Source organism: Gracilinanus agilis, chromosome 4 (assembly GCF_016433145.1).
Source record: "Gracilinanus agilis isolate LMUSP501 chromosome 4, AgileGrace, whole genome shotgun sequence".
Classification (NCBI taxonomy): Eukaryota; Metazoa; Chordata; class Mammalia; order Didelphimorphia; family Didelphidae; genus Gracilinanus; species Gracilinanus agilis.
The window spans coordinates 306,958,656-306,975,840 of NC_058133.1; the positions used below are offsets into that span (position 1 = coordinate 306,958,656).

The following is a 17,185-nucleotide window of genomic DNA, read 5'->3' on the forward strand; positions in this document are numbered from 1 at the left end:
GGAGCCTGGGATTCGGGGAGGGAACGAAAGAGGCTTTTACTGGCGGGTTGAGAAGCTGGGGGTGAGGGGGAAATAAACAAAAACAGCCCCCCTCACCTAATCATCTTCCCCCTCCCCCTCTAAAAAAAATCTCTGCATTTACTCATACGCCGCAGTTGAAAAGTTAGAGAAGTGTGTTTTGCGAGAGATCTGCTTTCTTTGGGAGTCATTTCCAGAGAGATAGAGAAAATATGACGTTTGTGTGTGATTGGGGTGATTTTTATGAAGGGGGGGTGTGGATTTTAGGTTAATAGGAAGTTAAGATAAGGGAAGTCAGTGGGTCTTATAGTGGGGAAAATTGAGTGGAGTGATGGCGCCGTCTATGTTCGACAAAACTACAGTGTCACCTAGAAAATCAGTTTTAGGCATAGCTCAACTAAATGCCGTTTGCTTTTCAGTTGGAGATCACTAACTAAATAAATAAATGACCTAATCTTAAGACTCCGATCAGTCTCTCCCCCAACCCCCCCCCCCCCCGCCCCACTCCTCTTTCTTAGTTATTTCTTAAAGAGGAGAAGCAGGTGTTTTAATTGACCCTGCAGTCCTTCCTAGAGGCCATCCCAGTTATTCTTTTACTGGCATTAAGAACAAAATGAGATTTTGTGTACTGAGGCTTTTAAAAATCAAGAACAGTCTTCAGGGAGCTCGCCAGAGCAAACGCTGAAGTGAAATCAGGGCTGTTTTGCCAGGTTTTCTAATTCGAGATGAGCAGAGCACTGCAGACATGGACCCGGGCACATTATGTGGAAGAAAAAGTCCAGGGGTTTCATTTGGAAGAGAAAGAAGACCTCTTTTTGAGTTGCAGATTATAAAATGAATCCTTTTTCATGGTTGGAATTCCTAATTTAGACACTTATTGTCACATTGGCTTTCAACGCCTACACTCTATCCTGTAGAATACTGCGCAGACCTGCATTGCCTGCAAAGTGCTACAGGAAGAGAAGGGGATTATTCTCAGAATTTCCATTAACTTTCTTCCTTTTTAAAACGTTTATATGTTTTGTAACTTCACTTCATCAAGAAAAAAAATAATGTTTTATTCACTGAGCTATATGTTTGGGAGGAAACAGAAGAGCCAGTGTTTTTGATAGCTCAGGCAGTTCTGGTGTTATTTTAAACTGCAGCTATAAAGAGGTTTAGAGTTGGTGCTGTATTACCCATGTCAAGACTAAGAGTTTAAATTATAATCTGGAAAGCGCAGAGATCTCTTCAGGGACTTCAATCTGTCAATTTGTATGTGTGTATGCGTTGGTGTGTGTTATGCAATGGGAAGGAAGAAGCTTTTTTTTTTTTTTTTTTCCCTTGGGTTGGGAGAGGAGACCCTAGGTAAAGCCAAGATTCAAAACTCTAACTGCCTCTGTGTCTGTCTCTGTTTACAGAACAGCGGAAGAGGCTGCAGTCTAAAGACTTTTAAAATTAACTTGGCATCACTTTTCTCAGCCCAGACACTAACTGGAAAAGGAACTGTCAGTCATTTTTTTTTTAAAGAAAAACAAAAACTTCTTAAAGGTTAAAGCCGAAAATATTCAAGTTATTTTTGGATAACAACATACAGAGGTAAATATAATCAAGGTTATTTATTATATTATGAAAAGTCTAGGAAATAATAAAAGCAACAAACTAGCGAACAGGAAGGGTTTGGGGCCATTACTGGGAAGGGATCCATTCAATACCTGCAATGTGCTAAGATAGAAAATCAAAAATTTCTTTCATCTGTGATGTTCAAATCTTCAAATTATTGTAGATCAATCTAGATAAAAGTGCTAATTTTAAAAAAAAGCATTTTAGAGCCTGAATCCAGTTCAATTAGTGTGGTTCTGGGATTTTTCCCTGGCATTGCCTTTGGATACAGATACTAATACAGTGATCCACTTTATGTATCCCAAGAGGGCATGTCACATTGAAATGAATGTCTTTAAATCCTGGTTTTCAGTGGCATGTAAAATAAGTTCTGTCTATGTACCTACCCATCTATGACCTTTGCTAAATAATATTTACAAAATTTTGAACATACATATTGACATCTATGTTTTCTCACAGGAATTGATCATTACAGAGACCTTTGTATACCAGGTGGTCCTGCAAAGGCATGTAGACATATGGGAGATAATGTTCCATCTGCAACAAATAATAATTTGTACATTTTAAAATTGTGGCTGTAATTCATCACAATTGCTTTGCACATTTAACAGTAAAGAAACAATTTAACGACAGCTGTTCCTAGATTTTCAGATTAGATTATGTGAGATGATATATTTCCATGAACATTTTAGGGAGGGGAAAAACATGTAAATTGATTTTTGAAAATTTTAAACAATTGACCTTTAGTTACACTTTGTGAAATCTATATGTTTTATCTTAATTTTGTGGGAGACAGGGATAGCTGCTAGATGAGTGAAGACATTCCTATTAATCTATTAAATCTTATTTTTAATTTGAATTTAGGGAATTGGACCATTGTGAATGGCCACGTGGTGGCGCTGTTCACACAGCATCGAACAATTTCCTTGCGTTATAAAATAAAAATTACCTGCCCTTCTTTTTGTAAAGGGTTTTAACTGAAATCTTGAAAACAGCTGGCCACAATATTGGAAGGAGTTTCTTTTTCAATGCGTGCAGAATTATCTTTGCATTGTAATTTCATCCCCATTTTTACAGGCCAAATGACATAGGATGAAGGCTGTTCGTAATCTGCTGATTTATATATTTTCCACCTATTTCCTGGTTATGTTTGGATTTAATGCTGCCCAAGACTTCTGGTGTTCCACGTTGGTGAAGGGAGTCATTTATGGATCGTATTCTGTAAGTGAAATGTTTCCAAAAAACTTTACAAACTGCACTTGGACGCTGGAAAATCCAGATCCAACCAAATATAGCATATACCTGAAATTTTCCAAAAAGGACTTCAGCTGCTCTAACTTTTCTCTCTTGGCTTATCAGTTTGATCATTTTTCTCATGAAAAAATAAAGGACCTTTTAAAAAATAACCATTCTATAATGCAACTCTGCAATTCCAAGAATGCTTTTGTATTTCTACAGTATGATAAAAATTTTATTCAAATACGTCGGGTATATCCAATCGAATTTCCAGGATTACAGAAAAGAGGAGATGAAGATGAAAAATCTTTTTTTGAGTTTTTGGTTTTGAACAAGGTGAGCCCAAGCCAGTTTGGTTGCCATGTATTATGCACTTGGCTGGAGAGCTGCTTAAAATCTGAAAATGGGAGAACGGAGTCGTGTGGGATCATGTACACAAAATGCACCTGTCCTCAGCATTTGGGGGATTGGGGAATAGACGACCAGTCTCTGATGTTGTTAAATAATGTGGTGCTTCCCCTCAATGAGCAAACTGAGGGCTGCCTCACCCAGGAGCTGCAAACCACCCAGGTCTGCAATCTCACCAGGGAAGCCAAGCGCCCACCGAAAGAAGGTAAGTGCAGAGCAAACAGGGTTTGAGGGGTCAGCAAGATGAATTGAGAAGAGAGATGCTTAGAAAACGTAAAAAAGGTTTTATGTCAAGCCCAGGTCATCTTTTTACTACTTCTAGTTTTCTGCTGTATTTGGATTCATCTGATGCGAGCCTAGGTCCAAGAAAAAGAAGGTCTTTATTGATTTGAGATCTGAGAAACATGGAGGTGGGAGGGTGAGTAAGTTTGATTAGAATGAAACATACCCACAGAGACCTTTAAAGGCACTTGGAAACTGAAATGAAACGAGAGGTACCCTAAGCTTGGTGAACTCATCCAGAGGTATCTTTTGGTGCCTGCACATGTAGAGGAGAACTTATGTCAGCTCCAAACCATTCCTTGAATGTACAGGCTGCCCAAGAGATGGTCACAGGTTGGAAGCCAAATCATAATCTTGGCCTTAGAAGTGAGGAAGTAGATGGGGAGGGGAAACAAGGAGGGAAGGAAGATGCAGAATCCCTTGAAACAGATCCTTAGAAAAATTTCTTTAACCTTTTCCTTTTTGGCCCTTCTTCTCTGTCACCCCAAACCTCCCCAAAGAATAAAAAGGAAAAAAAAAAGTTATAAAGCTAATACAAAACGATGAAAAAGATACCAATTCAGTAGTGATTTCCCTTTCCGCCTTGAACATCAAGACAGGAGAAGCAACGGCATAGATCTATGATTTTATCTGAGATGCTTTGCACCATGAACCCCACACGCTCTCTGGTCCTTAAGGAGAGGCAGGCCCACGTGGGACTCAGTTGGAAGCACAAGCTCGCTGTGTCGCAATGGCTGTGAAGTCACATGTTTTAGGGAACAGAGGGATGGGTGGGAGGAAGGGGCTCCATTAAAGCACACATGCAAATTGATTGCCCTACCACCCCCACTGGACTTTTAGTTAGTAAGGATTATTGTTGTGCGATGAGAACTAGCAGACTCATATTAGACCTACTGCGAAGGGTTTCTGCCCTGGCTTCTGATCCCCTGTTGATCAGCACAAAGAGAGAAGGAGAGTGTCAGAGATGGGCTGGTTGGAAAGGCTGAGTGTAACGGAAATGCAGAGGGAGGAGATAAAGTGCAGAAGTGATTTATAGCGTTCTTTCAGTTCCTACCAGGGACTCTCCAGAGAGGTTTTGAAGCTGTGGATTATGTTAAACAAGTGATTTGGGGAATGGAGGTAGAAGGGGATCACAGGGGCAGAAGAGAAGAAAATAGAGCCCCCGTTGGGAAGTTCCTGGATGTGTTTCAGCTCTGTGAGGGTGGCGATGGTTATATGTTTGGGCCTGCTCCCCCATCCTGCAGTGGGAGAGAGTGTGTTGATTTTTTATTCAGGAAATGTTTTCTGATTGCCACAAAGATCCTTGTCTGTAGAAAGGGACAGCCAAGCTCCAGTCCCTCTTTCCTCCCCTCCCCCCAAACAGAAGTTGTCTTTGTGGCCAATATAAAATTGACACGTTGTTAAGAGAATTTCCTTTAAGGCCAGCCAAGGCTTTGTGAGAGGAAAAGCTGAACTTGCTTCAAGCTATTCCTCTGCTAGAGGCACTTTGGGGGATGGGGATTGCTGAAGGGAGATGGAGCTGGGGAAGGAGATGTGCTTGGTACCTCTCCAGACTAATGGACAGTGTGCGGTGTGTGTGTATAGGGGCACTTTAAGAGTTCCACAGGTTGTTGTTTCACTAATAACTGTGAATGAAGAAAACAAAGTGATTTTAAATTACAGGAGTTCTTTTCTCTGGTAAAATTCCCAGAGAAGCACTTGCAACTGCAGGGATGGTATTTAACACCATTTAAAACTAATTAGTGTCCCTTAGAATAAGAAACTACTACTACTACTACTACTACACACACACATACACACACACACACACACACACACACACACACACACACACACACAGGCATATAAAAATGCTTAGGTAAAAGAATCTGGTTTCCTAAAACAATTAGGCACTAGGGGAAAAAAGGGTGAGAGTTCCTAAATAAAAACTAGAAATCCATATTCATTAATAGTTCCCAATCTTCATATTTTAATTCATCCCTAAAGACAATGAGTCACAAGTCCACTTTCTTCATGCTAATGCCCTTGAAAGGAAGCAGCTGACAAGAGAAGTTGCTCTATGTACAACAAGCATGAGATACAAAGAATTTGCTGGTCATGATTAAGAGTCATGAATGAAGGTAGTTCTAGGATTAGAGGAAGTATACTGGCTTGACTAACATTTTTAGTAAATGAATAATTCAGTTAGTTCACAGCTAGTCCATGGCTAGAAGACTGACAATTTCTATTCTCTGTGCATAATGAGCTGGAAAAAATGGGCAAGGGATGTTTCCATGAAAACAGCAATGATGGTGTTCAGACAAGTAACATCATAAGAGAACTGAATAATTGAACTTAACAGTTTTTGGGCAAAAACTTATTTTGGATCAGTGAACAAGTACACTATCTAGTCTCTGAATTTAGGCCTTAAGCCTTCTTTAATCTTTTTAGGCCATCTGAATCAGAACAAAAAGTGTGAACAAGAAGACACTCATAATATACTTATGAACTGTTTGTTAAAAGGTTATGTGCTGTGTTTCTCACACCAGCCTGAGACTAGACTTCATTAGTTGCTACAAATGAAAGCTAAGGAGTAGGAAAGTCAGATTGACTTTATAAGGATTAAATAATGTTCAAAATATATTTCTAACAGTAAATGACTAATAAAGAGATTTATAGGGGAATGATTTCATTCTATTCCAATCAAAGGTCAATCCCTATCTTCCTATTTTTGTTTTCTATCATCATTTATAGCTATATTTTCTACCAAATTATCTTCACAGAATATGATAATGTAATGCATAATTTTTTAAAACTGAGACCTCAAACCATCAATATCTTCATTTTACCTTGATGTATTTTCTATTCTTCAGAATTACAAGTCAAGATAATAAACAATACATGTATTAAGTAATCAGCTTTGTACTTCTAGTAAGCCCTGATGGTCAACTGAAAAACTATTTCACAGAGTCCACAAGTATATGATGACTTAGGGATATGTATGTTATCATGACAAGGACCAATAATAATAATAATACATTGCATAGGTAGGTCTGTTTTGATAAAACATTTATATTTAGTAGGTATAATTTAATTTTTTGCAAATATTATGTGAATTCAAAACCAAATCAACAGCTGAATATTATTAATTTTGTCTTTTGGATAACTAAAGTCATTTTTATCAAATATTCCAAATATTCTTATGGAAGAATGTGAAAACTATGCTGAGACCAGATTTTTCTAGAACTATTTTAAATAAGATATTAACGTGATAACAGTTTGTGCATTGGATTAGTAAGGAAATGAAAATTATTTAGTTTTATTATGAAGCTGAGAATTTCAAAAACTTTTTTATGACATGAACTATTTAGATCATTCTACAGATGCATAGTTGAGAAACTGTTATGTTTATATAGTTTTAAATTGCCTTTAATTCATAATTTAGAGTTTCTGTATAGCATGTATGTTATGGAACCCCAATTTTTTCTTTTTTACTTGAAATAATTAAAGATCTGTTATTCAATGGCATAAACTTCTTTTCTTCTGCCTAGTATTCTATTCTAGGGTATTCTTCAGGTATCTCATCCAAAAATCACTCTAGAATAAGTAGATTTATCTACAAGTTCCCTCAAATAAAATTAGTTAACTTAATATTCAAAACTGACAAGTGGAATGAATCTGAGCTTGATGCAGAAGAACTTTCTCCATTTTTTAATGCTCATGCCTACATGGCAGAGCATTTTCTCTTTTTAAGGATGAATCAAACCAATAGGACAAAGCTTTTACACTACAATTAATTATTACTTTTTTCAGAATTCCAATTTTTGAAATCTCTAAAATAAACTAAGTTGTACAAGAAAATGAATGTACTGATAGAACGAAGGTCAAAATTACTTATTAAGAGTGTAAACTTACCACCCCAGATTTCAAGTCAGAGGTTCTTATTTGGAATCCAGGCTCTGCTACCTGCATGTGACCCTGGACAAGTGACTCAACCTCTTTGGGCCACAATTTCCTCAATTAGTAAAATGAAAGAAGCGAGATTGATCATCTACAAATCCCTTATGGCTCTCAATCTTAGAATCCTGTGACCTAATATACCCTTATTTACTTTTTTTTTAAACCCTTACCTTCTGTCTTAGAATCAGTACTGTGCATTGGTTCCAAGGTAGAAGATCAGTAAGGGCTAGGCAATGGGGGTTAAGTGACTTGCCCAGGGTCACATAGCTAGGAAGTGTTTGAGGCCAGATTTGAGCCCAGGACCTCCTATTTCTAGGCCTGGCTCTCAATCCACTGAGCCACCCAGCTACCCCCTCCCTTATTTTCTTTTTTAAAAGAGCTCCTTGCATGAAAAGAAGTTGACATAGTTGTCTAATTGTATCTTATTCATTTCTAGGATTACTGGACATATTTGTTTTTCTTGCCATCCTTGCTGTGTGTGCATATAATCATATATACATCCATATATATGAGTAGGTGTATGTGTGTACATATGTATGTATATGTGTATATATTTATATCTTTATAAACATATACAATGAATGTATTTATGTACATAAGTACATATATGTGCATGCACATATTACCTTCACAGAAAAATATATGCGCATATATATGCATTAATACACATGCATAACTATATAAAAATGTAAGCAGGAAGCCTACATAAGTGTGTATATTGTTTGACCTATACATCATCCTCCACATATATACACACACATACAAATAAACGTGTATACATATGTACATTCAATGTCAGGTTCTCTGTCAACTTCTCTCTCTCTCTCTCTATGTCTTTCTCTCTGTCTCTCTTCCTCTCTCTCTCTCTGTCTCTCTCTCTTTCTCTCTCTCTTTCTGTCTCTCTCTGTCTCTCTGTCTGTCTCTCTCTCTCTTTCTCTCTCTCTCTCTCTCTCTTTCTCTCTCTCTCTCTCTCTCTCTCTCTCTCTCTCTCTCTCTCTGTCTCTGTCTCTGTCTCTTTTTCTCTCCACCCCCTCCTGAACATAGGTTCCTTCCTGAAACTGGAAAAGGTACAGGACACAAGAGAGATAGATATGAATGGTTTCCATTCAAACCAGTTGCAAAAACCAAGCCTAAAAATGTAGCTTACTCTTGAGTCGAGGTATATATTCCAGGCCTGTAATTTCTTCATTGGGAAAACCTCTCTGAAAAATCTAGCCAGTGATGGAAATAGATGATTTATTTGTTAGAGTTTTAGAGAATTTCTTGTGTCATTGAGAAATTAAATGACTGTCTCATTGACACAAAGTCAAATCAAGCCATCAAGCATTTATTAAGTGCCTACTATGTGCCAGGCACTATGCTAAGTTCTAGGGATACAGAGAAATACAAAAAGAGTCCCAGACTTTAATGAGTCCTCAACCAAATGGGAGAGACAACATGCAAACAAGTATGTATCAAGATATATTGGTGAGAATCAGAAAGGAAAGGCACTATTATTAAGGGAAACTTGGATAATCTTCTTGGAGAAGATGGAATTTTAGCCAAGATTTGAAGAAAATAGGAGAAGCAAAGAGTCAGAGTTGTATCTGGAGAGAATTTTAGGCATGGAGGACATGTAGAGAACAAAACTAGTATGTGTCAGCGGCAAGTTTTAGGCCCAGTTTCATTTCATTCAGACTGGCACTATTTTCAGAACTGGACCATTTATTTTTTCCTAGTCTGATTGAAAATTTTTTGGGGTAGAGGGGTATATTCAAAACCTATAATTTCTTCATTATGGAAGCTAACCTCTATGAAATACTGTATATCATATAATTGCTATTAAGGGTTATAGGTTATGCGAAATACTTTATATGATTCAAAATGGCAGAAGGGAAAGCACTGAGATATATTTCTCTTATGTAAACTATTCATCTCAGTTTTTTTTTCTAATGAAACCAGTTTTTGAAACTCATGCCAGTTAGGCACTTGTTGACAAAACCACTTACAAATCAAAAGGAATATTTATGTAAGAAGTCATTGAGCCTAATGATTATTTTAAATATCCGTATATTGAATTGGGGTGTGAAGATGGTGACAGGTATACATATACTTATATATGTGTGTAATTGACTTATTAGTTTCTTGAGGGGGCCTTTGCATCCTCAATATATACCACTGAATGATACAAACTTAACTTGTTATTGAATTTAATATGACTAATATGAGTCTTGAGAAAGGAAGGCATGAGGAAAAAAAATTCAAATCTTTTCTTCCACAGCTTTAAGAAAGCTTGTAACAGGTATACAGAATCTCTTATAGAGAGAACAGGAAAAGAATGTATGGTTCAGTGCTTCCATTATCTATCTTTAGGATCAAAGGATCATAGGATTTAGAAGTGTAGGGACCTTGAACATGACCTATGAATTTACAATGATGACAGGGAAAGAAGAAAGGAATGGAGAAAAAATGATGTTTTTCTTCTCCTTTTTTGCTACTTAAAATGTTACCATATATTTCAGGTCTTGGATCATCTTCATAAAGGTCATTAAAGAAATCTAAAAATTTACATTATGTTCTAGGTTATTTTTTAGATACTAAAATAATAATAAAAGAGTAAAATGGTCATTCCAGTTTAACTGTGTGGATGTCTAAGTCTGAAATACCTCAGATAATAACTAAAGTTAATGTATTTCTCATCAGTTTTCTTTTCAAAATAATCCCACGATTTTAACTTAGCATACCATTTTGAATTCAACTTGAAAAATTTATTGGTTTGTTACAATTGCATATGAAAACGATTTTTTTGTTAATCAGTGTTTTTTGGAGATACCAACTTCCATACAAATAATTTAAGCTTCTATGGACTACATTTAATCCTTTTAAAGATGAAGTTGTTAAATATTTGCCACTATATAAGTATACCAAAATAGATAAAACTTGTGTAAACATAGAGTGAGATCTCTTTAAGAAGATCGGTATAAAGACAGGTAATTCACTTAGAAAGATAGATTGGACTTCCTTTCAAAATTTGCTAATTTACCCTATTCTTGATAGACAACATTGATACTAAGTCTACTTGCAACTCTTTTTCTGTTGATCCAGTACTTTAAATTTTAATTATATGCCAGCTCTCAGGGAAATCATGTGATAATTTCACAATGGTTGAATTTGCTTTAAAAATTAATGTCAGTTTTGTGACATTTCATTCTATAAATTGTTTTCATTACAAAAGAATATAAACTAAAATTTCATATTTTTAAAATTTGAAATTTAAATGGCATTATTTATTCCAAAATGTAAACACATACTTTAAGAAGTCTACCAATACTTATTTTATTAATTGTTAAATAAATATATATATACATATGTTATAAATATACACATTATAAATGCATGTACACAGGCCATTTAGGATATTATACTCTTCGTACTTAGAACAGTAATTCTCAAACAAAAACAGATCATGACTCCTTTGACTGTCTAGTTAAGTCAATAACTCCTTTCTTCAGAATGTTTTTGAATAAATAAAATAAAACACAAAGGACTACAAAGGAAACATTTTATTGAAATAGTTACTGTATGATTGAAAAATTATAAATCAATTTAAAAATAGGCTGAGATATTTTTAAAAAGTAGTAAAAGTTAGGGGCTCATAGTTTTTTTTAGTAAAATTGTTTTAAAGAGTAGGTAAATTATTTTGCATTATTTTGAAATGTTCACTTCACGTTTGATGCTAATATATAATGCATCAAAATAAGAAAATATTAAATAAATCAACAATGCCAGTAGTTTTCTTTTGTGTAGCACTGAAAATACCTCAACAATAGCCATGAAAATTAAAACATAAAGAACAATTTTTAAAGGTTTGACAAATTTAATATTATATTTAATAAACATTTATTGAATTCCTACTACATATAAGACACAGTATTAGAGAGGATAAAAAAGTGGGGAAAGAGACCTCAAGAATCCTACTGATATAATCTACTGACAGAGATATGACATTTACAGAAATGAGTATAATAAAATGTAAAAAGTGAAAATGTACCAGAAAGGATCCAGGCAAAATGTTCTAGATATATTTGAGGAAAGGAAAAAGCATTAACACCTTAAATTATCAGGAAAGGCTACCAAGATGGGTGATACTTGCTGAGCTTCAAAGGTATGGTAAGGATTCTAAGAGGAGGAGATAAGGAGGAAGTGTTTTAGAGAATTGGAACATGCCTACAACTGCACAGCGTAGAAGTGTGTATCAAGTTAGCAAAGCTAATGGTCCCATCCGGCTACAACAAAAAGTAAGTAAAGTGATGTAATACACACTTAAGGCTGGAGAGGTACGTTAAAACAGATTATGGATAACCTTTTATGCTAGTCTGTGGAGTTGTTACTTTATATGTACAAATATACTGCTTCTATCTTACAGAAGATATTCTTAAATATTTTATTATTTTGCATATGAGTATGAGTTTTTGTCTAGTCAAAGAAAGAGGACTTTGGTTTGAAATGGAGTATCTTTAACAAATGAGTGTGTAGATAGTGTTAATTTATAATCCAGATGAGATTTATTCAGGTTTAGTGATTAAAAATATTTTCAAAGCTTCTTTAATCTTTTTATGTATTTCCTGCCACTTAATATTCCCAAATTTAATTATATGTGATTTTAAAACATTTATGAGAGCCTACTAGACGTAATATATAATATATAGGGGCGGGTAGAGTGCAAGGATTTTAGTCATGAAGATGTGAGTTCAAATTCAGCTCCAGCTGTGTAAATCCAGGCAAGTCATTTAGCCTCTATTTGCATCAGTTCCTTCTCCGGTAAAATGGGGATAATAACAACATCTACCTTCCAGAGTTATTATAAGGATAAAATTAGATAATGATTATAAAGCACTTAGTACAATGCCTGGCACATAGTGCTATATAAATGTTAACTATCATCATTACTTTTATTATTAAGTTTATAAAGTCATAGACCCCTAAAGGAATTTGTAAACAATAAAAGAAGTAAGACAGATGTTCAGATAAGCAGTTAACAAATTGTCACTATGAAAGAGAGGTTCAAAATGGCATAAGGAATTCAAGGAGGAAGAGCTGGCTTATAAATAGAAAAGTCAAGAAAATCTTAATGGAAGAGGTATAACTTGAGCTGGACCTTGAAGAAATTGGAAGATTTCATCAACTAAAGTCATAAAACCATTTCATACTTGGAAGTGCTATTAATTTCATGAGGAAAGATATAGAAACAGGAAAATATGAGTTGAGATTAGGGGGGAAGGAAATTAGTATCTATACTATAATAATCCTGAAATGGCAGGTTTCAGACACATTTTGGAAAGCTTTAAATGTCTTACTAAGGAGTTATTTCATGTGGGAAAACATGGGGAGCCACTAAAGGATTCTGAGAAGAAGAATTATGCCAGACCTTTTCTTTAGGAATATTATTTACACAATAGTCTAGAAATTGGGTAATAGAGAAGAATTGCTAATGTCTTTCTTGGAGATTAACTATAATTTGTCATCTATCTATCTATCTGTCTATCTGTCTATCTATCTGTCTGTCTGTCTGTCTGTCTGTCTGTCTAACTCATGTTTTTACATTCTTGTTTGCATATTGTCTGCACCATTAGAATGTGAAATCCTGAAATCAAGCAACTATTTTTTTACATTTTTTTTTGGAATACTCATTGGTCACCACTTTGCCTGGTATGTAGTAGGTACTTAAATTCTTGTGAAATGACTGGAAAAATGGAAGTAGGGAGATCAGTTTGAAATCATTACAATATTATATATAAAGAGGCAAATGCGAACCAGATTTGGGGTGGTGGCAGTGAAAATAGAACAGAAGCATCAGGCATGAGAGATATCATGGGTATAGAATCTTTTCCTCTATGCTGAGGATAGAGGTAGAGAAAGACATTGAGAAAGAAAGAGACAGAGACAAAGAGAAAGATAGAGATAAAGATGGAGAGAAAAATACAGCAACAGACACAGAGATAAAACAGTGTATGAGAGAGTATGAAAAAAAGCATGAGAATGAGACAGAGAATATATCAGAATGTGAAGATTTTAAATAGTTCCTTAATTGAATGAGTAAATTTTAAAGAGACAATAAAAGAAAGTATACAGTTGGTACAAATGACATTTTGTGAAAATCAACAGCTAACAAAAATGGTTCTTGTGAATATTCTTCTGTTAATTTCCTGAACATTTTGGAGGTAACTGGGCATTACGGAAAGTGATCTGTTATCTGAAAGCCTGGATTTAAGTCCTAGTGCTTAACAATTGTGTAACCTTGGGCAAGTTATTGCAGTTTTCTGAATCTTGGCTTCTTCATTTGTAAAATGGAGCCTAACTTTCACTGCCCACATAGGATAGATACTACTTTATAAATCTTAAAGTATTATATAGATTTAGAGTTTCATTTGATCTTAAAGGGAATTTCATCCAGTTCTCTCATTTCAAAGATCAGGCAACTGAGGCTGTTCAAAGAGTTTTTTATATGGTATGAGAAGGGATAAGGAGCAGATCCAAGATTCAAGCCCATGTCTTCTGACTCCAAATTCAGTGCTCATTCCACTGAACTATTCTCTTCTTATAAGCAAATATAGTTAATTCTTGACAAATCATGATGAACTAACTTTTCTATGTATTTTAGGCAGAATAGTATTTCATTGGAGCATTTTAAAATATGAATATTTTTCTCATCAATTTTTGCTAGTAATAATCCCTTATGAACAGAATTTTTCAAGTAAATAATTGGTGTCATAACTTTTCTAATGATAGAAAAGAATAAATGTCTTTCATATAAATTATTTTTACTAATCGAAGTATCCAATTTGCTTTCCTCTTGTTTTAAAGAAAATTTTAATATCCTAGGTTAACCTCAATCTTTGTTGTCTTATTGATTTAATTTGTGTTTTTTCTAAATGCCTTTTCATTATAACTCTCCAAGGCTAAGGATTTTAGAAATTAATTATTAAGAATTGTATATTGTCTTCGTCAACCCTTTGTTTGGCCAATTACATCAAGGAATTTATGTTTCTTGGGGAAAAGTCTCAAAGTTCTGAAAGCATGGGTATTTTTTATTAGATATAAGGAAGTAGTAGTGCTAAAAACCTATGTTGGACGTGGTTACTTATAGAGTATAGGCAAATACATTTTCTGCTGTCTCCTTAACTTTTATTTCAGGCTCCATAAAAAAGTTTAAATTTTGAATTCTTATTTGAAAAGTAATTATAATGAAGTTCTTTCAAGTGGAGATTAAGCAAGATAATAGAAATAGTCATGCTATAAAATGGAAAGATAACTAGATGGGGCAATGGAAAAAATGATTTGTGTTCTAGCCTTGCTTTTGATGGTTTCTTTTTATTTTAATCATGTGTCTGGGCAAGGGACATTTAAATTCCTTGGTTCCTCATCTAAAAAATGTGCATGAAAATAACAGTCTTGATCTTCTTAGAGTGAAGATCAAATAAATTATATAGCTCTCAGATTTTAACTTAAAAAAGGATCTGAAATATGACCTAGTAAAATCCATAATTAAACAATTGGAACCATGATTCATAACACTTAAAAGCACCAATTTTCATGTTGCTACATTTCTTAGACATGTTATGGTTGATATGTAGAAACCTGGCTTTTACAGATTGACAGTCAGGAAACACTCAAATGATCAGGAAATAGAACACCAGAATTTGTATAAAAAATAGAAACATTATACTAAAACATTTTATTTCCTTTCAAAAGCATCAATTTAGTAACAAGTTGATAAGTTTCACTTTGAAAACTCATTGGAATTTTATTTGGTAAATTGAATTACTTTAACTCTTTTGCCAACTCAATAAAAAATATCATTTATTTCTTTTAATTTCCTAAACCAGCTATTTGGACTATTCCATCATATTCCAAATGGACTATTCACAGGAATTAATAAGGATAATGCAATTTGACATTCTACCCTCCACACACATTAAAACATATAAGAGTTGAAGAGCATATAGAGTTGGGAAAACAGTGTATTTGCACTAATACGTAGAGAATAAATCAATGACAAAGTCGACAAAATTTTATAGTCATTTGGGAACTTATTTTCCAGCTGTTACAAAGGTGAACTTTTCTAAAGAATGAAAAAGATCAGAAGACAATCTTTTTCTTTTTTTCAACAATAATAAGAAAAGGTTGTGAGAAGGTATTGACAACATCTGACCGAAATATTAGCTTTTTCATCATTATCAAACATTTATGAGAGATTTACATTATTTACTGTAATATTGCTCATGAAAGATGAGAAGGAAATAGGAAGGCCTATCAAATGCTTTTCTTTATTAGACCTCATTTTTAGGGTCAAACAGTGGACTGAGAGATGAATGGAATATAAAACCCTACTTTGTTCATTGTTTATTAATTTTGAGCAAGTATTTGACATGGAAGAGCAAAATTCAACTTCCACCTAAATATCTTGTGATCATACATTAAAAAGATTGCAAAAGGGGCAGCTGGGTAGCTCAGTGGATTGAGAGTCAGGCCTAGAGACGAGAGGTCCTAGGTTCAAGGCCAGCCTCAAACACTTCCCAACTGTGTGGTTCTGGGCAAGTCACTTGACCCCCATTGCCCACCCTTACCACTCTTCCACCTATGAAAAAAAAATTATAAAACTCAGCAACAGGTTTGACTGCAGAAATAACTTTCAGAATTGATCCAAATATTGACATAAAGTGTGTTGTTAAATGAGGAGTTACATGCTCAAGCTATTTATTTATCAGTTTCATAGGAAATGCCCTTCATAAATTCCAGATAAAAAAGTGGATTCCCTAATATTGGGAGAAAATCTATTGAGTAAAATTCAAAGCATGTAAAGATTAATCTAACCATTCATCCTTGGGGACCATTACCTATAGCTGGATGATAATTTCCTGATTTAATTGATTAATATAATATCTAGGATGGTGCTAAAAATGAAAAATACATTGCATTTAGAACTGAGATGGATGTTGGGATAAATCAAATTTGTGGATTTTTCTCAATCCTATATACTAATGCTCCAAAAATCCTAGTTTGTTTTTTAATAGCCACACTCTTGGTTATATGTCTAAATCATGCTACTATATAAAGTATGGAAAATTATGATAACAAGTAATTCAAAGGGCAATAGAGAACCATATGTTGGCTACAAGGGGGCTGTAACATATTAAAGGCAATGATTTTCATACAAGAAGTGGATGAAAATTCATGTATATACACTGGAACCTAACAGATGGACTCAACAAGGGGTACATTGGCAGTGATGAGGTATTAAAAAGAACAGGAAATAGCATCTATCAAATTGGGTAGATTCTCTATGAAGGATGTTTGGAAAACCAAGAATAAGAATCATGTGTGATGAAAAGCTACGAATGAATTTTGATCATTATAGGGGAGTTTGCTAATATCAGTGAAATAAGAAATCCTCCAGAATAGAAGATATTCTATCAAGGATAAAATTAATATTGAAACTTCAATTATAGACAAAAAATCTCCCTTTTATTTTTTTATCTCCTGTCTCACATAAGCATTTTATGATGTCAAAGGAAAATGTGATTTTTAATTACTAATTGGTGGCTATCTGTTTAAATTAGGAAGTAATCATGATGGATACAAAAAGACAAAGAGAAAATGACTTCAATAAAACTGCTACTTGTCTTCATTTTTTAATTGTGAATTTTACATGGAATAAAAT

The 17,185-nt window shown here is 34.4% G+C and overlaps 1 protein-coding gene across 1 annotated transcript in view; it reads left to right on the forward strand.

Moving 5' to 3' along the window:
* The first annotated feature begins 2,712 nt into the window (after window positions 1–2,712).
* ADGRB3 (adhesion G protein-coupled receptor B3) overlaps window positions 2,713–17,185 on the forward strand; it is a 907,908-nt gene continuing 893,435 nt past the window's right edge. Inside the window, exon 1 of the mRNA XM_044676017.1 lies at window positions 2,713–3,469. Coding sequence (XP_044531952.1) covers window positions 2,713–3,469 — 757 coding nt within the window. The remainder of the gene's footprint in view (window positions 3,470–17,185) is intronic.